We start from the raw sequence: 22,622 nt of genomic DNA on the forward strand, positions 1-22,622 counted from the left end.
GCGTAATTCACCATTATTTGGGTCTCTGTGCTTTTGGTTTGATAGTGTTCTAAGTTTTTTCCTTATAATTTTACAATCTGCATTAAACACATTGTCATCTATGGTCTTTTTATTTTATTTTTTAAAATAAATGTCAGTTGTGTTTCTTTTGCCGTTAGCCTGAATATATTGTTCATGTTTTTTACTGCTAGATTGATGCCTTCTTTACTGTGAGTGGATGTGGTATCCAGAAAGTTATCTAAGAGTGTTTGGATTTTTTGGTTACTGGTTGCTTTCTGGTATTCTTCTGTGATGTTTTGGGCCCATCTGTATGAAGTTCTGATGTTGTACAGCTTACTGGGCTGTGAATGTGTGGTTGTTTCCATGTCTGTTCTTTTGAGGAACAAGGTAATTTGGCTGTGATCAGACAGAGGTGTTAGTGGCTTGACGGTGAATGAGCTGAGAGAGAAAGGGTCAATGTCTGTAATCATATAGTCTACTGTGCTGTGGCCAAGAGGTGAGCAATCTCTCTGTCTGTGTCTTTCTGTGTCTCTCTGTGTATCTCTGTGTCTCTCTCTGTGTCTCTTTGTGTCTCTCTCTCTCTCTGTCTCTCTGTGTCACTCTCACTCTCTGTGTCTCTCTCTGTCTCTCTGTGTCTCGCTCTCTTTGTGTCTCTCTGTGTCTCTCTGTGTCTCTCTGTGTCTCTCTGTGTCTCTCTGTGTCTCTCTGTGTCTCTCTCTCTCTCTCTCTCTCTCTCTCTCTCTCTCTCTCTCTCTCTCTCTCTCTCGCTCTCTCTGTCTCCATCTCTCTGTCTCTGTCTCTCTCTGTGTGTCTCTTTCTCTCTCTGGATGGAAATTGCTGACCATCAACATATGACTCCCATTGAGAAAGCATTGGAAATCCCGGATACGGACCAAATCCATATCCCCTCATCTCTCCCTCCATCTCTGCTACTCCTCTATCCCTCCCTCTCTCAGTGTAGTGTCAGGGCCCGGCTGGAGACAGGGTCAGCTCCTCTGTCTATACTGGGAGGACTTCACGACCTATACGGCTGACTGGGGCTGTGTGTGTGTGAGTGAAAGAGAGAGAGCGAGAGAGAGAGTGTGTGTCTCCCAGTGTGTGTGTCTCAGTGTGTGTGTGTGTGTGTGTGTGGGGGGGGGGGTTATTGTGGGTAGGAGTACACAGAGAGATGGATTCAGATTAAATGGGTGAATGAAAAGTATGGCCTGCGTATAGATTCAGTGTCTAGACACAAATATATCAACTATCTAACTGCAGACACAGAGTAAAAACCCCAGACACACACACACACAGGCATACACATACTCACACGCACACACACACCTCCACTACCAGTGCTTTCTCTTCGACCACTTCTCACAACTCCATCCATACAGTATTTCCCCCATGGTATATCTGCATACTTCTAACAGATAAAACAATTCCCAATTAACGTATATTGCTATATGTGTGTGTGCATGGACCAAAGACCAATATGAACACAGAGTTCTATAGAGGGAGAAAGAAAACTCCTGAAGAATCAAAAGGGGGCTGAGAGGCATCGAACGAGGAGGAAAGAGGGTTGGTACTGTAAAATGTATGTACACTACCGGTCAAAAGTTTTAGAACACCTACTCATTCAAGGGTTTTTCTTTATTTGTACTATCTTCTACATTGTAGAATAATAGTGAAGACATCAAAACTATGAAATAACACATGTGGAATCATGTAGTAACCAAAGAAGTGTTACACAAATCAAAATATATTTTATATTTGAGAATCTTCAAATAGCCACCCTTTGCCTTGATGACAGCTTTGCACACTCTTGGCATTCTCTCAACCAGCTTCATGAGGTAGTCACCTGGAATGCATTTCAATTAACAGGCGTGCCTTCTTAAAAGTTAATTTGTGGAATTTCTTTCCTTCTTAATGCGTTTGAGCCAATCAGTTGTGTTGTGACAAGGTAGGGGGGTATACAGAAGATAGCCCTATTTGGTAGAAGGCCAAGTCCATATTATGGCAAGAACAACTCAAATAAGCAAAGAGAAACGACAGTCCATCATTACTTTAAGACATGAAGGTCAGTCAATACGCAAGTGCAGTTGCAAAAACCATCAAGCGCTATGATGAAACTGGCTCTCATGAGGACCGCCACAGGAATGGAAGACCCAGAGTTACCTCTGCTGCAGAGGATAAGTTCATTAGAGTTACCAGCCTCAGAAATTGCAGCCCAAATAAATGCTTCACAGAGTTCAAGTCACAAACACATCTCAACATCAACTGTTCAGAGGGGACTGTGTGAATCAGGCCTTCGTGGTCGAATTGCTGCAAAGAAACCACTACTAAAGGACACCAATAAGAAGAAGAGACCTACTTGGGCCAAGAAACACGAGCAATGGACATTAGACCGGATGAAATTTGTCCTTTGGTCTGGAGTCCAAATTGGAGATTTTTGGTTCCAACCGCCGTGTCTTTGTGAGATGCGGTGTGGGTGAACGGATGATCTCTGCATGTGTATTTCCCACCGTAAAGCATGGAGGAGGAGGTGTTATGGTGTGGGGGTGCTTTGCTGGTGACACTGTCTGTGATTTATTTAGAATTCAAGGCACACTTAACCAGCATGGCTACCACAGCATTCTGCAGTGGTACACCATCCCATCTGGTTTGGGATTTGTGGGACTATCATTTGTTTTTCAACAGGACAATGACCCAAAACACACCTCCAGGCTGTGTAAGGGCTATTTTACCAGGAAGGAGATTGTTGGGAGTGCTGCATCTGATGACCTGGCCTCCACAATCCCCCGACCTCAACCAAATTGAGATGGTTTGGGATGAGTCGGACGGCAGAGTGAAGGAAAAGCAGCCAACAAGTGCTCAGCATATGTGGGAACTGCTTCAAGACTGTTGGAAAAGCATTCCAGGTGAAGCTGGTTGAGAGAATGCCAAGAGTGTGCAAAGCTGTCATCAAGGCAAAGGGTGGCTATTTGAAGAATCTCAAGTATAAAATATATTTTGATTTGTTTTAACACTTTTTGGGTTACTACATGATTCCATATGTGTTATTTCATAGTTTTGATGTCTTCACTATTATTCTACAATGTAGAAAATAGTAAAAATAAAGAAAAACCCTTGCGTGAGTAGGTGTTCTACAACTTTTGACCGGTAGTGTATGTTTGAGGTATGTACTGTAAAAGGGGTATTTACTGTAAAAGGGGTATGTACTGTAAAAGGGGTATGTACTGTAAAATGGGTATTTACTGTAAAAGGGGTATGTACTGTAAAATGGGTATTTACTGTAAAAGGGGTATGTACTGTAAAATGGGTATTTACTGTAAAATGGGTATTTACTGTAAAATTGGTATTTACTATAAAAGGGATATGTCCTGTAAAAGGTTCCTTGTTCTTACGTTAAGGAAGCCCACCTGTCCTCCTTGCTGGCCAGAGTCGGGGCAGACAAGTTGGACAAACTCCTTGAGGCTCTCCTGGGGGTGGTAGCGAATGGCCGGGTGGGAGAAGTAGGAGCTGGGCTGCTGGATGATGGGCGACGTGGGGAAGTGGAGGCTCGACGGCGTGGCATGGGGACTCGCTGTGGACGGAGAGAGAGGGAGGGGTAGATAGAGACAGGAAATGTGTAAGTTTATTATGTCAATAAAGCATGTTGAATTTGAATTTGAGGGAGAGTATATAGACATAATATGACATTTGAAATGTCTTTATTCTTTTGGAACTTTTGTGAGTGTAATGTTTACTGTTCATTTTTTATGTTTATTTCACTTTTGTTTGTCATCTATTTCACATGCTTTGGCAATGTAAACATATGTTTCCCATGCCAATAAAGCCCTTAAATTGAATTGAAATTGAAATTGAAGAGAGAAAAAGCGAGAGATAAGGAGAGAGAGAGAGAGAGAGAGAGAGAATGTGTGACTTTGTCATGTCAATAAAGCATGTTGAATTTGAGGGAGAGAGAAATAGGAGGTGATACAGAGTATCACACACGGTGGGGCTACATGCAAATAATATGTAATTTAGCAGACGCTTTTATCCAAAGCGACTTACAGTCATGTGTGCATACATTTTTACGTATGGGTGGTCCCGGGGATCGAACCCACTACCCTGGCGTTACAAGCGCCATGCTCTACCAATTGAGCTACAGAGGACCACTAGATAGATGGACCCCCCCCACACACACACACAAATTCTTAAACAAACAAACATTGAAACACACAGACGACAAGATGCCCCCGGACCATAATGCACCTCACTGTCAATCAGAATGGGGATGGGCCCTCCATGACAACCAAAGTTACACGAGTCCGCTTTCCTTCACACACTCAAGGGAAAAATATTAGCCGTTGACTTGACACCTCCAAACATGACATTTATCGCAATTAGGTATACAGTTATTGTAATTAGGCTACATTAGTGACATTTGTGATGTCAGTTTATGGCACCTGACGTCTGGGCTGTCACAACAGAAGTCTGAGACCAGTGAGTTGAGAGGTGCTGGTGCCAAATGTAGGCATTTCATGTCTGTTTGTTTTGGCTGTAGTCACCAATGATACAACTAACTATTTAAACCCTGAAAGATTCAAATCTGTGTGTGTGATACCATGCATGAGTGTGTGCGTGTGTGTGTGTGAATGTGTGTGTGAATGTGTGTCTGTATGAGAGTTTGTGAGAGTCAATGCAAGTGTGTGTGTGTGAACACAAGTATTTGTGTGTGCGTACTTCTCTGTACACACGTGTGTGTGGGTTCAATGAACTGACCTGAGCATGTCTGCAGCACAGCACTGCACCTCTCTCCTGTCCTCCCACACCACATGGTATCCCAGGATAACTGACAGTGGCTTAATGGAGCGAGGCTTATCAAGTATTTAATTGTAACCGGCACAATCTAATTAGGCTGCTCTTAATAGAGGTAATATTAGTTTATTGGTTGTTAGTATAAAGCCTGACTGGGACATGTGACGGGGGGGGGGACTCAGGATGAAAGAGAGAGAGAAGAGAGAGGGTAAGCTCAGAAAGAGAGAGAAGCAGAGAGAGAGAGAGAAAGTGACATCTATGACATAATACATAATACATAATATGACATTTGAAATGTCTTTATTCTTTTGAAACATCTGAGTGTAACGTTTATTGTTAATATTTATTGTTTATTTCACTTTTGTTTACTATCTACTTCAGTTGCTTTGGCAATGTTAACATACACAACCGTTCAAAAGTTTGGGGTCACTTAGAAATGTCCTTGTTTTTCTAAATAAAACATTTTTGTCCAATAAAATAACATCAAATTGATCAGAAATACGGTGTAGACATTGTTAATGTTGTAAATGGCTATTGTAGCTGGAAACGGCTGATTTTTAATGGAATATCTACATAGGTGTACAGAGGCCCATTATCAGCAACCATCAGTCCTGTGTTCCAATGGCACGTTGTGTTTGCTAATCCAAGTTTATCATTTTAAAAGGCTAATTGAACATTAGAAAACCCTTTTGCAATGATGTTAGCCCAGCTGAAAACTGTTGTGCTGATTAAAGAAGCAATAAAACTGGCCTTCTTGAGACTAGTTGAGTATCTGGAGCATCAGCAATTGTGGGTTCGATTACAGAATCAAAATGGCCAGAAACAAATAACTTTCTTCTGAAACTCGTCAGTGTATTCTTGTTCTGTGAAATGAAGGCTATTCCATGCAAGAAATTGCCAAGAAACTGAAGATCTCATACAACGCTGTGTACTACTCCCTTCACAGAACAGCGCAAACTGGCTCTAACCAGAATAGAAAGAGGAGTGGGAGGCCCCAGTGCACAACTGAGCAAGAGGACAAATACATTAGAGTGTCTAGTTTGAGAAACAGGCGCCTCACAGGTCCTCAACTGGCAGCTTCATTAAATAGTACCCGCAAAACACCAGTCTCAACATCTACAGTGAAGAGGCGACTCCAGGATGCTGACCTTCTAGGCAGAGTTGCAAAGAAAAAGCCATATCTCAGACTGGCCAATAAAAAGAAAAGATTAAGATGGGCAAAATAACACAGACACTGGACAGAGGAAGATTGGAAAAAAAGTGTTATGGACAGACAAATCGAAGTTGGAGGTGTTCGGATCACAAAGAAGAACATTTGTGAGACGCAGCCCAAATGAAAAGATGCTGGAGAAGTGCTTGATGCCATCTGTCAAGCATGGTGGAGGCAATGTGATGGTCTGAGGGTGCTTTGGTGGTGATAAAGAAGAAGTGCCCATCAAGCCAATCCAACTTGTGGGAGGTGCTTCAGGAAGCATGGGGTGAAATCTCTTCAGATTACCTCAACAAATTGATAACTAGAATGCCAAAGGACTGCAAGGCTGTAATTGCTGCAAATGGAGGATTCTTTGACGAAAGCAAAGTTTGAAGGACACAATTATTATTTGTATTAAAAATCATTATTTTTAACCTTGTCAATGACTACATTTCCTATGCATTTTGCTATATTTCCTATTCATGGAAAACAAGGAAACTTCTAAGTGACCCCAAACTTTTGAATGGTAGTGTACGTTTCCCATGCCAATAAAGCCCTTAAATTGAAATTGAAATTGAAATTGAATTGAGAGAGAGAGAGAGAGAGAGGGTAAGCTGATACTACATAAACATTATTAAAGCCACAGCTCCATGCTGCAGTAATTCACTTAACTTTGCCGTGATTTATGGCTCTGTCAATAGAGGCTGACTGGAAACTAGGGTAAGCTCCTCCTCTGCCATGCCGCTATGTGGCCATTGTATTTACAGTATTGATAGAATGGACCACGGCTCTCTCTCTGGGTTCATCCCAAATGGCACCCTGGTGCCTACTTACAGCCTCAATAGAGTCTGACTGGAAACTGGGCCCTGGTCAAATGTAGTGCACTATTTAGGATAGTGTGCAATTTGGGATGCAGCCTTCCTGTGCCCTTCCTCGATCGCTTTCCAGCCTGAGACAGAGAGAGACAGAGAGCGACCCTTCTTTTTTATTTTTGCCGTGCCCCGTCTTTTCATGTCCCTGCCTTTTGTTTGGCGGGCTGGAATGGACTTTTGGAGTGAGGGGTGGGGTCGCCGGGGCGCGCGCACACACAGGCGGAGGAGTGGAGTGTCCAGACTCCTCTACTGAATAATTACTGTGTTTGCTGAGGCAATGCTGCAGTGGCTGCAGGCAGGACAGAGAACCACACTGACCTCACAGAGACAGACACACCCTTTCCCAGGCTGACTCAGTCACTCCTCCTCCCACTCTCTCTCTCTCTCTGTCACCCTCTCTCTCCGTCATCTTCTCTCTCTCTCTCTCTCTCTATCTCTCTCTCTCGCTCTCTCTCTCTCTCTCTCCGTCTATGCCCTCAGACACCTCTGTCTCTATCTCTCCTGTCCCATTCCCACCCTCTCTCTTCTCTCTCTCCAGTTCACTGGTTCAACTGTTCTCTGGCTGATGGTAATAGGTCACTGCTGAGCCTGCTCCCACACAGGGCAGTACTGGTTACAGTAAGGGAGACCCTTTTATCACCACAGGCCTAATTGACAACACATTTAAGTTAGTATTGCCAATTTTAACATTTAAAATGTAAGTTGCACTCACAATTCAGCTTGTTGCTGCCACTTGTACAATGTCTTGTTGAAGAACAGTAAAACCATTCCCTCAACCCTATCTGGTAAACTTTCCCTCACTTCTTTCAACCATAACTCATGTTCAAGTATGTGAAGTGTCAAGCTGTGTGAACATAGCATAGGGATATGGGTTGCTGCAGCACACATGTTGTCTTAGGGAGCCATGCTAGAGATGTGGCCTGGACTGGTTGAGCTACATTTATCTAGTGTACAGCACAGGAGTACAGGGCGGCTGGCGAGTCGAGACAGGAACATTTTGATAAGTCACACACACACACACACACACACACACACACACACACACACACACACACACACACACACACACACACACACGACTCAAGGGAGGTCCTGCGTCCCCCATTATGATCATAATCAATCATTTGTGTTTTTACACTACTGCTCTCGTCACAACGAGCTCTCCAGCAGCACTGCCATTGACATGTGTCACTTAGGCTGTGTCAAAATGGCACCCTATTCCCTATGTAGTGCACTACTTTCGACTGGGGCCCATAGGGTACACTATATAGAGAATAGGATGCCATTTTGGACGTACCCTTAGTCACTAGATCACCATCACTTATCATCACTTATCTCATCCAGTATATTGCCGTATAGACTGCCCGCTGCCTTTCTGGCTACTGACCAGCTCCTGTCCCACTGTGCCGACCGGCTCAGACAGGTCCAAGAATGGTCCGCCAATGTCAATTATGCAAATGGTCAGAGTCATTTAGGAATGTTTCCATTAATTTTTTTTCAGGGTGACCAAAACTAAAGTGTTCCAGAAGGATTTCCAATGACTTAAATGGCCTTGCTCACGTGTCATGTTCCGCATTTACACCATGGTGAATATTTTCCAGGGGAGGAATTGAGAGTAAACAAAGTTATGTTTCAGCTTGTCAACTAACGAGTCCAAAAAGGATTTTAGCATGAGAAGGGGGGCACTTGGGAGGGGTGTGCTGCTCCTCTCCTCCATAACCCATTTTTACTGCTTTGACTTATTTTTTTCCTCCGCTCTTCTTTTTAGCATTCAAAGTACTGGTCCTGGGGGACCCCTAGCCTGGTTAAACTAGCCTGCTCACCGTTACTTGGTAAGTGCAGCATTCAGTCTGCTTTAAGCCGGCTAGGGGAGCCCTGTCAATGCAGCGCATCATCCTTATCAAACACTTAATCATTTGAATGATCTAGATTCTATTTATTGACCAATGATTTGGGTATGATAGGAGAGCTGTCAAACCACCATGAGAGTCCAGCATATTCCATGAGGATAACATTGTTATAACATTGTTATGTTGCATTGTGCACTTTTAAAAGACTCCACAAAGTGGTAAAGGAGAGGGTTTAAAATGGAATTGACCTGCCTGGTAAAATAAAAGGTAAAATAAATAAAATAAAAGGAGAAATTAGGGCAACAGTGTTAAGGTCTTATAGACAGGAGGGTGGGGAAATCTGCCACTGTTACAATGAGCCTATTTACTAACTGCTACAGAGAAGGATGTATTCATGACAGCAGACACACAACAGCTCAAAACTCCCTGGATGAGCTTTGTAGGACGGGGGCCTCCCTTTCTCTCAGGTTTATTTGGGCTTCTCCTCATGAGCAAGGCGCCACATTGTACTGAATGTACTCATACCACATTGTTGGACAACGGGGAGGATATCAAAGATGTCAGAGCAGCTGATCCACCGCTAGCCTGCTACGCTAGCTATGGCCCTTTAATAGCCCTTTGCAGGGCTTTGTAGCCCCATGCCCCCCTACCTCATCCATTCAACTCCAAGGGGACTAGCTGTAGTTTGGGGGATTGGGTGGATGGGAGGTGGAGGAGGTTGGGGACATGGTCCCCAGCAGGGTCTCTAAGGGCCTTTCAGTGGGGCTCTAAGGGAGGCCTGTTAGCGGTGACTTTAGCACATCGTTATGGAGGACAGATGAAAGTGGGTCTGGAAGTGACGGCAGGTCCTCCCCACACCGTGCCCAGTGGGTGGGCCTGTAGCTAATCTGGCAAGTCCCCCCCCACCCCCAGGCCTCCCTTATGCAAATGTCGTGATGTGGGAGGGGACGGGAGGGGAGACTGGAGGCTGATTTCCGACAGCTGGCGGAAGATGATGGAAGGGAGGGAGGGAGGGAGGGAGGGAGGAGGGGAGGGAAGAAGAGATGAGGGAGGGAGGGAGGGAGGGAGGGAGGAAGGAAGGAAGGAAGGAAGGAAGGAAGGAAGGAAGGAAGGAAGGAAGGAAGGAAGGAAGGAAGGAAGGAAGGAAGGGGGGAGGGAGGGAGGGAGGGAGGGAGGGAGGAGGAAGGAAGGAAGGAAGGAAGGAAGGAAGGAAGGAAGGAAGGAAGGAAGGAAGGAAGGAAGGAAGGAAGGAAGGGAGGAAGGGAGGAAGGGAGGGAGGGAGGGAGGGAGGGAGGGAGGGAGGGAGGGAAGAAGAGATGAGGAAGGAAGGAAGGAAGGAAGGAAGGAAGGAAGGAAGGAAGGAAGGAAGGAAGGAAGGAAGGAAGGGAGGGAGGGAGGGAGGAAGGAAGGGAGGGAGGGAGGGAGGGAGGGAGGAGGGAGGGAGGGAGGGAGGGAGGGAGGGAGGGAGGGAGGGAGGGAGGGAGGGAGGGAGGGAAGAAGAGATGATGGGAGGGAGCAGTGGGCTCCATTGTGGTCTGGGCATGCATGAGAAAAGCTCTCTGGATTAGTTCCACTTTGCAAATCGCGTTGGTTCGCTGGCTTTTTCTTCCCTCACCTTGTAGTTCTATTTTACTGCCAACTTTTCCTTAAAAAATATATTTTATACAAAGGTGGATTAATGTAAATAATAAAAGCAGTGATTAAATGAAAAAGCCTCCCTTATTATGACGGGTGGATTGTGGGGGAGAGATATCAACAGGTAGCTGTGTGTGTGTGTGTGTGTCTGTGTGTTTGTGTGCGTGCGTGCGTGCATAAATCCGTGGGAGGAGGAGGCTGAGGAGAGTCAGAGGGAGAGAACAACAGAAGAGTGTTTTAATAGCTCTTTTGAAGACGAGAAGTCGAGCTAACGAACCGTGTGGCTCGCGAGTCTTTGTTTGCCAAATTGTGGTGCCCTGCGGCTACACCTACGTCTCTCGGCTCAACGGGTTCGGCTAACGTTTCAGGAGGGAAAGTGGGGCGTAAAGAAGAATCTCTGAGTATGATAAATCAATTACAGTTGAGATTGGTACCACAGGGCGGTTAAAGTCAACCAAATAGATATGACAACCGGCTCGACGAAGATTAATGAACTCCACCATTTTGGCCTTTTATGTTAGTGTAGAACACAAAATCCCAAATCTGACAGTTATACCACTTACTGACACGACTTAATCCTACCAGCCTCAACCTTTAAGTCCTGGGGGGGGGTTACATTTGTTGGATGTTGGTCAAAATACTATGGACATCAAGCCTGTAGAAATTGTCCAAAAGTGCATTCTCTGAAGATTTTTTCCCCCCACACAGCAGATGGAACATTAATGAAGCTGTGGTGTGTATGGGCTCCTGGGTCCACTGTTCACTGACTATTTCCAACAGCAAGACATTAAGGAACCAATCACCAAGCGTAAAGGAGAGTGGAGGGACGGGAGATGGGGAGCTCACACTCTAACCCATACAGCACATACTGTACAACTTTGCTTCCAGTAGCAACACTGTAAGAGACTGCTGTGTGCGTAGGAAGGACCAGGTATGAGCAGAAACACACACAGCACCACCAACCCCAAGGAGCACTATGCTCCAGTCTCTACCAGCCCCTACTATCTGAGAGACAGGAGTAGGCAGATATAGGTGCTGGGCTGGGGGAGGCAGGGAGGACACGGTTGGGGTGGGGGGGGCAGGGAGGACACGGTTGGGGTGGGGGGGAGGCAGGAAGGACATGGTTGGGGTGGGGAGGGGGAGGCAGGGAGGACATGGTTGGGGTGGGGAGGGGGAGGCAGGGAGGACATGGTTGGGGTGGGGAGGGGGAGGCAGGGAGGACATGGTTGGGGTGGGGAGGGGGAGGCAGGGAGGGCATGGTTGGGGTGGGGAGGGGGAGGCAGGGAGGACATGATAGGGGTGGGGATGGACTGGTGAGTATAAGGGAGAGTGTGGGGGGGGACCTCACCTCTAGGTCCTGTAATAACAGGCCGATGATGATGTGTGAATGGGGGGACTGGGGGGTACAGGGAGGACTTTACCTCTAGGTCCTGTAATAACAGGCCGATGATGATGTGTGAATGCCGTTCGGGGGGAGTAGGAAGTGGTCTGCGAAGGCACGACAGGGCTGCTGAAACCACACTTCTCTGACTTCTTTAATGTGGTGGACGGTGGCATCCCTGGCAAGAATGATTGATAAGTGCAATTTAATAAGGCAATGTCATGGAGACTCACAGGCTCTCTGCGCTCACAGGTGAGAGATGGCAGAGAGCGGTGCGTGGGGAGTGAGTGCAAGAGGGGTTGGTGGGGCAGGCTAAGGGGAGGACAGGGGGAGTGGTCAGGGCTACTGTACTGCTCCAGGCGGGTCTTTAAAGGGAAATACAGCTACTCTCGGACCTGCGATTTTGAAAGTGTAAAGATATTACCCAGAAAAAGTATTACATTTGTTGTTTTCAGGGCCTTCAATAGTAGTCCACCTGACAATGATTTGGATATGATGATCATACAAAGCTGAGTACTACTTTATTACTTTGAGAAGTGTGCAATTCCCCTTTTTGAAGTAAATCTTTCCCTATTCAGTTACAGTATTTATAGGGAGATTAATCAAATTACAGCAGACCTCATTTGAAATGTTTTAGATTTATAAAAAATTGTGAATTATATAATTTCCATACCCGATAATGGTTGGAAAAAAATCTAGCATTTTTTGAACGAATACACATATGCCTTATCTGTGGGATGATGGTGGGGGACTAGGGTTAAGAGAAGGATGAGGGAAGAGGAGAGAGGGAGTGGTAAAAAGAGGGATAAATAGCATGGTATAGTACAGACAGGTTAGGTTTTTGTGGCAAAGCACACCGAATGATCACACAGTCCTAGTCCAGTGTGTACTGGGGCTTTACTGGGTTAATATGAGCAATGGGTTCAGATAGCATTCACCACAAGGGTTAAAGTCAAAGAGAACAGTCAGTAGAGAGAACATGCATGAGAACATTATTTGGATGGTCCATACTCAGTCTCCACTGTAATTGGTTATGCACTACCGCCAATCAAAGCTCTATCTGACCACGCCCCAATCGCATTGGATGCTTTCGTTTTGCCTTGCAAGATGCACCAACGGAATGGTCTCAATTGTGCAAACTCTGCACATCTGGCACGACAGACGAGATAAAAAAAATGCACCTAATAAACACAATGGCTTTAGCTGCTATAATATTAGTCTAAGAATAAAGCTTTCCAAATAATTGCAATGCCTCTCCTCTGCATCTTTCCTTTTTCTTATGGAAGACTAACCCGCACATTGACTTGGTACCGGTACCCCCTGTATATAGCCTTGTTATTGTAATTTTATTGTTTCTCTTTTATTTTTTACTTTAGTTTATGTAGTAAATATTTTTCTTAACTCGTATTTTTCTTAAAACTGCATTGTTGGTTAAGGGCTTGTAAGCATTTCACGGTAAGGTCTACTACACCTGTTGTATTCGGCGCATGTGACAAATGCGATTTGATTTGACTTAAACGTGCATTCCGACGTTCCGAAAAGACCGTGCACAAAGGAGAGGTGGATTTTTACATTTTCTAGCTCGTCTTGGAAACAGTGGAACTGAGGTCTCCAGTTCTGAGGTCTCCAGTTCTTGTCACTGGTTCTGTGTTAAGGGACTTAGGTGTGTGTGTGTGATAAGTCTGTGTGGTAGTCTTAAAAGACGCAGAAACCTTGGTTTCTCCAGCCCTCGCAGACTCCTTCCCCCGTTCAGGTGAGTGAGAGAGGGAGATAAAGAGAGAGAGACAAAGAAAGAGGCCGGGACATCTCTCCCCTATGACTGACTGATCATTGGCCTCCCTTGGGTAAAGAGGGGTTTCTGAGGAAGACTGTTTGATCAAACTGAGTTGGGAAGGGCTTGAGGTAGAAGTTGCCCCTAAGCACAGGATCAGATTACCCAACCCCCAATCCTAGCCTTAACCATTAGGGGGGTAAATAAATCTGATCCTGGACCAGTTAGGGCCAACTTCTTTGGGGTGGGGGCAGGTTGGAGGATGGGCACACGTCACAGGTCAGAGAACATGAAGGGAAGAGGGTTGGCTGCTTTCAATACAAACAGTTGAGGCCATACAGACACCATGGAAAGGACACCAGCTAGCAAGACACAGAAGGTTACACAGACAGACACACACAGGTCTATAAACCCACATCCAACACACAGTTTCACTCAATAACAGCTCCTCAACAGCTCACAAGAGAAGGAGAAACCTCGGCCCATTCCTTCATTCGTTATTTCACCTGCCTTTTCAAGTAGCGTTATTAGCTAGCTTCAGAGGCCCGCTGGGCTGGTCCCTCTCTGATAGGTTAGAGTGGACAGAGCAACATGGGAGGCTGGAGGGACTGGAGGGGCAGGAGGGGCAGGAGGCTTAGACCTGGGCTGGACTCACAGTCTGAACTGTGGGCTAGTGGCCAGGTTCATCTTCAAAGGGCTTCTGTATCGTAAGAGCTTGTGTATCCTTGTTCACAATGCTATTCTAGACGAGTCTTCTTCGTGTGCTAGAGGGCTCTAGGTGCACATCATTCAAGAAGCAATGAAATGTGTATCATGGAGTTAAAGTGATATAGAGAAGGGAAAGAAAGGTAGAGAGAGAATGGGAGAGGAGAAAGTGGGTATAAGGGAGAGACTGTGTATGAGAGAGAGATTGTGTGCATACTTTACTATGTGTGTGAGTGTTTGTGTGTGTATGTGCATGCATGCGTCTATGCGCTCGTGTGTGTGTGTGTGTGTGTGTGTATATTTGCTTGTGTGTGTGATTGGGTGAAGGGGCCTAAAGTCAGAGTGAGTAATGAACACTCGAAAAGGTTCTGTCAGGTGGAATCAGAGCCTGGCCGTACTCAACACTCTCCCTTCAGAGGCATTATCACACAGAGGGGCTGCATCTCTCCCTCCCTCTCTCCCTCCCTCTCTCCCTCTCTCCCTCTCTCCCTCCCTCTCTCCATCCCTCTCTCCTTCCTCCTCTGACAAATTGACAGGCCTCACGGCTGGTAAGGCAGGCGATTCTGTATCAAGCATCCCCCTCCTCCTCCGTCTCCTCTTTCTCTGCTATCCATCCGTCTCCCCCTCTATCGAGGACTCTTCTCCGGTGTGCATTAATCAGGCCTGAGCTGTCCCTGCACTGCCCTGACTCAGGGGTGTGCACGTGGGCGAGCACGGTAGCCAGACAGGCTATAACGGAGCGGGTCCCTTACCCGAGTGGACAGATGGGCAGGCTCAGCCATGTATACAGACGGCCTTATCAATGCCAGGGACAACGGTGTGTAATGTACAGTCATGTCTAATACAAGTTGCTGCAAGGCCTTCTCTGATAGGTGGAGACCAATCAGGAAGCAACTGCTGGTAATTGTCCCGGCCAATGGAGCTTTTACTGATCAAATATATAGATTGAGTAAGTCTTCTTCTTGACATGTTTCTTTGAACTAATAACTTCCTCCTTGAATAGTCAGTTGAGACATACAGCTCAGAGCATTGCTGACCCCCTTCACACTCACAAGCAGACACACACACACAAGCAGACACACACACACACACAAGCAGACACACACACACACAAGCAGACACACACACACAATCCTGCTGTCCCTTGGCTATTTAAGCCAGACGAGACGGCCATATGAGTTTCTCAGACCTGACGTGGGTTACCTGGGAAATGGCTGGCATGCCGGCCAAGGGGATACACTTTATACGAAACACGTCTAATTATAACACTGCCCACCGCAGTGAGGGGTCCACACACACACACACACACACACACACACACGGGCACGCACGCATACACACCAGAAGAGGCTTCAGCAGCTGTTGACGTGTCTCACTTGTCCCAATGCCGACAAGTGTTTCCACACACACACACACACACACACACACACGCATACGCACACATGCACACACGCACACATATGCGCACACACACGCGCGCATCTCGGTAACCACAAACAAACCAAATCCACCATCAACAACAACACAATGCTCCAAGGCAAAAGGAGAATGACAGCGTAATGAAAAAAAAAGTTGAGATGACATTCGAATGACGGCGAAATCTGAATCCTGAGCAATCTGGAGAATGTGAACAGACAAACATGTGTGACGCGGACATTCACGTGTCGGCTTGCAATGTTTCCACTCAGTGTGCAGGTAAACAAGGACCAAGACACACACACACACACACACACACACACACACACACACACACACACACACACACACACACACACATATATGCAAATGTACACACACACACACAGACATATAAGCAAAGGTACACACACACACACACACACACACACACACACAGACATATATGCAAAAGTACACACACACACACAGACATATATGCAAACGTACACACACACACACACATATGCAAACGTACACACACACACACTGTTACGGATACAGGTATCCTGTATGTGTTTTTGTGTTTTTCCTCTCCTTCTGCCCTAATCACAGGTGTCCTTTGTGTTCCTGATTGGTGGTCGTTGGGGTGTCTCACCTGTCCGACATCCGTTTGTCTGCTGATTGCTGAGGTGGACCAATCAGTGGACATTCCTCTGCATAGCACCACCTGTTTCTGGTTTTTCACTCACATCACACATCCCATTGTTTATAAAGCCAGTCAGTTGTGTTTGCTGGAAGAGACTCTTTTCGTTTGTGAGTATGGATACTGTGGTGTCCTGTTTTTTGTGTACTCAATCATTTGCTGGTTACTCTGTATGGTAACTATGTTGTGTGTTCCTGGGAAAAGGGGGATTTAGCAAGTTGCCATTGGGCATACATTACCCGTAGAAAGAACATTGTCTAAAAACACTAGTTAGACCTGAGCGGACCACCCACTGTATTTTTGTATGATTAGCAGTAGCTTAGCGGTTCTTGAGGCAGGCAAGATCAGTTTAGGGGTTTTTTACACTATTGTTTCATTCCTTGGGTCCTGCTCAGCCCTTTTTCCCAAACCTTTACCGTGTGTTCATAATAAACATTTTGTGTTTGACGGTAGCTTATGGTTGTCGGTGTATTTTTGTTCTCACTGTTTCCGTGTCACCATTCTAATTTGCATGAGTTATGTTACGGGTCTCTTGTCCATCCACCCTAGACTTTTAAAGCCACGGGGTTCGTAACACACACACACACAGACATGTATTAAAAACGTACACACAAACACCCACACAATCCACATTGCACACAATTGAGGGGGGAGATGCTGAATTCCAGAACACACAGAGGATGCAACACAGTCCCCTCATTGTTTAACTCTTCCAATTGTTTCAAGCGGAACTTACAGCATTTTAACTACTTTGCAGATATAAAACAAACAGACAATCATAATATCTGTTGAAAATATCAATTTCTCAGTTTATGCTTCAAAGCCAACTTTATAAGAGGTTTTAAAAATAGGTTCTATTTGACTCAAAATTCCATGACATACAGTAAGACATTGTTGGCAGAATAGATGGATGCAGTTCAATGCATGATTAATATAATTCACCAATACACTTCTTGTTAGTCCAAAAAATATTGCTATCAGGTTGTAAATCACAGCTGGCCTGCTATATTGTTTCCTGCCGCCACCCCATTCAGGATGCACTGTTTCAGTTTCAATGACTTGGAACAAAATGGATGACTGCAACTAAGGCTGGGAATGTCAATACAATCAAACCAGCAAGGGCAATGATCACAAGTCAGTCATAACGTGGCTAATAGGCTAGCACATACAAATACGACACACAAATGAGTATAAATGAGTCAACAGTTGAGTCATCTACTTAAAAAAATTACAGCATGATGCGCTCGCATATGTGAATTCAACTGCAATTGCCCTGCTTTTGTGTGTCCCGTTTACAGCGCACAGTGGAGGGAAAGTGTACAGACACATGCCACAGTCCTAGCTAGGCTAATAAAATGTTGCTGTCTGGCTTCGGTTATTAAAGCTTGACAATTAATAACCAAAAAGCAAACATGCAACAAAACACCATGCAAATTAGAAATATGTAGGCCTATTACAGAGACATTTGAGCAGTAGTCTAGGCTGGCTACTCAGCTACAATACATTTTGAGCGCACCATACAGCAATGCTGCATTCAACCGCACCATTGATCCATGTAGTGCAAAACAATGATAAACATGTTTTAAGTTTAAATATTACAACAACATATAGCTATGTTTTTGTTATTTGGAGTAATTAGCAGCATAGCAGCAAAGACTGGACAAATATTATTTATCTCTTCTTTTGTTTTAATATGTTAAAATACTATATACAGCATCCTATGTACATAAGTGGACATTATAAGCTGCCATATTTTTTCAAATAAAACAATGGCCAGTTTGGGTCACAGTTGCAAGTTTCTTTGTAAAAACAAATAGGCTATGTCTGGCCTGCGAATTCATTGTTTTTTTGTGTGTGTATTTTTTGTGTGTGTTTTTTTAGGGGGTAGATCAGCTTTTTGTCATGCAATAAAATGCAAATTAATTACTTAAAAATCATACAATGTGATTTTCTGGATTTTTGTTTTAGATTCCGTCTCTCACAGTTGAAGTGTACCTATGATAAAGATTACAGACCTCTACATGCTTTGTAAGTAGGAAAACCTGCAAAATCGGCAGTGTATCAAATACTTGTTCTCCCCACTGTATATATATATATATATATATATATATATATATACATACATATAAATACATATACATACATATATATCCATATCCTTTAAAAAAATATATTTCCCTTTATTACTTTCCAACCCCACCACCCCTCCCCTTATTGGAGTAAACTAGTGAACAACAATGCTTAGGCCTCTACTTCCAGCTTATACATACTATATACATTTTATGGACACAGTCAATTTTACAATAATTATATTTTGTTTGTTTTTACTCATGAACTTCCTCTACCCTCAACCTCTCCAATAATTTTCATGATGTCCATCCGGTTTGCTTCTATATATGCCATATCTTTCTAACTGTGCTCTTTCACAAAAGCTCTCAATCTATAACCTATATACTTATTATGGACACAGTATGCTTTACATTAGTCATCTTGTTGTTATTAGTTGTTATTAGTCCCATCCTTCAACTCCATTCATCACCACCCAGCTGTCTCTTAACACCATCCATATTAGATTTCTATTTGCCATATATTTTTCAACTGTACTGTGATGTTTTACAAAAGTTCTGAACCCTTCTATTCTCATTGTTTCTACAGATTGTAAATTGAAAATAAACATTTTTGCTAAAAGTATTAATATATTATTGATCGACTGACTATGACTTTTCAGATCACCCAGTAGTGCTATTTGCAGGGTTAGCTCCAGGTAAATATTGCAATCCTTCAGCCATTCCTGGACCTGTGTCCAAAAACAAGCTACAAATGGACAGTACCAAAACAAATGATCTAATGATTCTGTCTCTTCGCAGCAAAATCTGCAGAGCTGGGAAGATTGTATCCCCCATATAATTAACATTCTATTGGTAGCAATAATTTTATATAATGATTTTAATTGAAAAATGCTATGTTTTGAATCCGGCTTCGTTTTGCGCATCAGTTCATAAACACTATGCTATGGAATCGGTACGTCAAAAATCTCTTCCCAATTATTTTGCAATATATATGAATCGGCTGTCAATTCTTTGGTCCTTAAATGAAACTGGTACACTTTTGTATTTATCGCAATTTTCTTTAACCAATTATGTTCTTTAATGCAGGGCCGACAGACAAGTTCCTTACTTTTCCCCCGTCCACTTTCCTCTTCCATTTTTGCGGTAATGCTGCAATTATTTGGTTGTAATTTTGGGTAGAGCAGACATTTCCATATGTTTTTGTTAGCTGCATGTGCGACATAACTCCACCAGTTCTACCTATTATATCTTTACGAAGATTATACCTTTTCTTTTTTTTTCTTTTTTTTAAATAATGATTTTTTATCAATTAGTATATTTGAGTTTAACCACAATATTTGTTGCAATATTTGTTCTGTCGTTTCTGGAGGATTAAATTGAAATTGCAACCAACGTTCTATGGCTTGTTTTAGAAATAGTGATATTTGGGAGATTATTTCCTTTTCAAATAACTGAAAGTGAGAGGTTGTAATCTGAATAAAGGGGAAAAGGCCATTCTTGAACATTGGGTTAGACAATCTTACTAATTTGCTAGAGAACCAGTTCAGATTTAAGTATAACTTTTGCCCCATGTAGCTCAGTTGGTAGAGCATGGTGCTTGCAACGCCAGGGTTGTGGGTTCGATTCCCATGGGGGGCCAGTATAAAAAAAATAAAAAATAAAAATGTATGCACTCACTGACTGTAAGTCGCTCTGGATAAGAGCGTGTGCTAAATGACTAAAATGTAAATGTAAATGTATGACTGAAGCTTTTAGTGATAGGTCTAATGCTTTAATATTTAATCATTTCTGTCTGCGAATTCATTGTTTGTTCAATATGGCCCGTGCCCTGATTGAGTTTGACACCCCTGGGCTGGCGCATCTATTTATGTAACTAGCTATTTATTTAGCAAGTAAAAAATATGGAGCTTAACGTTAGCTAGCTAGCTAGCTGCTGGGAGGATGTCATGTCATTGGAGGAGTGGGTGAGTGATTTACCTTTTCAACTCATACTGTTTTTTTGTTGTCATTCCCAAACATTCTATGAATTTATAAAAACGTGCAAATAACCATATCTAAGTGCTCGCTTGTCAGAAAAAAAACAAAAACAAAAAAGGTGTCATATTCTTGCTGGGGGTGTATATGAACAGATTTGAATAAGACTAAAATGCTGTCAGTTCCACTCCTCCTTCCTATCCCCATATATTTAGCATAAAACACCATCTCTTTCAGAATAGGTCTTAATAAGACATCTTACCAGTCAAGCTTTCCAAGCACCGTTGCCGTTGTTTTTGGTTTAACGTACCACTAATTTAAGACACTAAAGAACTCCTTATGAATTTGACACTTAACAATTGGTTCTGAATTCGGAGACACTTAACAGATATAAATGGGTCGAGTTTATTGAATGGACATACAGTAGGTATGATGGTGCACTGTTAATATTCCAACCCCATGCTACAGTACAGATACAGAGCAAGTATAAAGTTATAAGGCCTAAGGTGTGCCGCAAGGATCTGTTTCAGCCCCATTCTTTTTTTTATATCACAATCACACACAGTGAAGGGAGGGAGAGGTGGAGGGAGGGGGGGAGCAGCCTGGACAATACAAATCACCAACCACAAAACTAGATAACTATGTCCTGATTTAGAGGGGAAGGGTGAGGGGGTGGAGAGAAGGGGAGGGGCGGGCAACAGAGAATATGAGGTGAAATTGGAAAGAGTAATGCATCTTTACCTTGTCTTGAGATGAACGAACTAGCTAGCGAGCCACGCAGTTTATATCCAGCTTTTGAGAGACAAAAGAAGAGAAACAATAGGCAGGGTGAATATAGTGTAGCTTTAGAAGAGAAACAATAGGCAGGGTGAATATAGTGTAGCTTTAGAAGAGAAACAATAGGCAGGGTGAATATAGTGTAGCTTTAGAAGAGAAACAATAGGCAGGGTGAATATAGTGTAGCTTTAGAAGAGAAACAATAGGCAGGGTGAATATAGTGTAGCTTTAGAAGAGAAACAATAGGCAGGGTGAATATAGTGTAGCTTTAGAAGAGAAAATGGAGCATTACCTCATCAATTAAGCATGTTCCGTTCCCATAAGGGTGGACCGGGGCCGGGGTCACGTTACACACGCGCAATCGCACGCGCACACACACAGGCAATCACAAACACACACATACACAAGCGCATACACACAACAGCAAACACACCCATTCACAAAAGCATACACACAAACTCACACTGTACACAAACATACTCACACAACCTATTCAACTCATGGAAAATGACTGACATCATGTCTTATTCCTATGCTCTGGGAATATGAAACAGACACACACACACACTCACACTCTCTCTCACACACAGACACACACCACAGACACAGAAACAAACAAACCCCCGCCCGTCCCCTTATCCTACAGGTGGGCCTCTTCTCAGAGTCACTGGCAACTCCACCCTCTTAAATCCCCTCTTTAACGAAAACAAACACTCCCCCTCCCCACACACACTCACATGCACACATGCACAAGCTCACACGCACACGGACACACACTCCCTGTCGTCTACCTGTAACCGTAGCTCTGTAAAAGCTTTTCATTAGGAGAACAAGGAGCGTTCTACTGTGACATTGTCTGTCGAGGAAGTCACAGACAGGGAGAAAGCTGTGTATGTGTCTCTTCTCTCCTTAAGTGTTCTCTCTCTGCACTGTAAGGCCATAAGAAGAGGATATATACTGTATATACACTGAACAAGAATATAAACGCAACATGTAAAGTGTTGGTCACATTTTTCATGAGCTGAAATAAAATATCAAATAAATCAATGCTTATTTCACTCAAATTTGTGTACAATGTGTGGCATATCAATAAGCTGTTTAAACAGCATGATCATTACACAGGTGCACCTTGTGCTGGGGACAATAAAAGGCCACTCTAAAATGTGCAGTTTTATCACACAACAAAGTGCCAAAGATGTCTCAAGTTTTGAGGTAGAGTGCAATTGGCATGCTGACTGCAGGAAAATCCACCAGAGCTGTTGCCAGATCATTTAATGTTACTTTCTCTACCATAAACTGCCTCCGTCGTTTTAGAGAATTTGGCAGTACGTCCAACCGACCTCACAACCGCAGACCACATGTATGGCGTTGTGTGGGCGAGCGGTTTGCTGATGTCACCGTTGTGAACAGATGGCGGTGGGGTTTATGGTAGGGGCAATCACACGGACAACGAACCCAATTGCATGGAGGCTGAAAATGTCCCAGTTCTTCCATGGCCTGCATACTCACCAGA

At 43.9% G+C, this 22,622-nt stretch overlaps 1 protein-coding gene across 6 annotated transcripts in view; it reads right to left on the reverse strand.

The window, feature by feature from the left end:
* Nucleotides 1-22,622, reverse strand: part of LOC121576440 (nuclear factor 1 A-type) — a 250,098-nt gene that overhangs the window by 34,028 nt on the left and 193,448 nt on the right. For 2 of the 6 annotated variants that reach the window (XM_041889579.2, XM_041889581.2), the window contains exons 7-9: nucleotides 21,074-21,124; nucleotides 11,753-11,890; nucleotides 3,387-3,565 (exon numbers count right to left, since the gene is read on the reverse strand). In XM_041889579.2, the coding sequence (XP_041745513.2) occupies nucleotides 3,387-3,565; nucleotides 11,753-11,890; nucleotides 21,074-21,124 (368 nt within the window). The remainder of the gene's footprint in view (nucleotides 1-3,386; nucleotides 3,566-11,752; nucleotides 11,891-21,073; nucleotides 21,125-22,622) is intronic. The other 4 variants (XM_041889582.2, XM_041889584.2, XM_041889580.2 and 1 more) reach the window with 3 other exon arrangements.

This window comes from Coregonus clupeaformis, chromosome 11, assembly GCF_020615455.1.
Source record: "Coregonus clupeaformis isolate EN_2021a chromosome 11, ASM2061545v1, whole genome shotgun sequence".
NCBI classification, from domain to species: domain Eukaryota; kingdom Metazoa; phylum Chordata; class Actinopteri; order Salmoniformes; family Salmonidae; genus Coregonus; species Coregonus clupeaformis.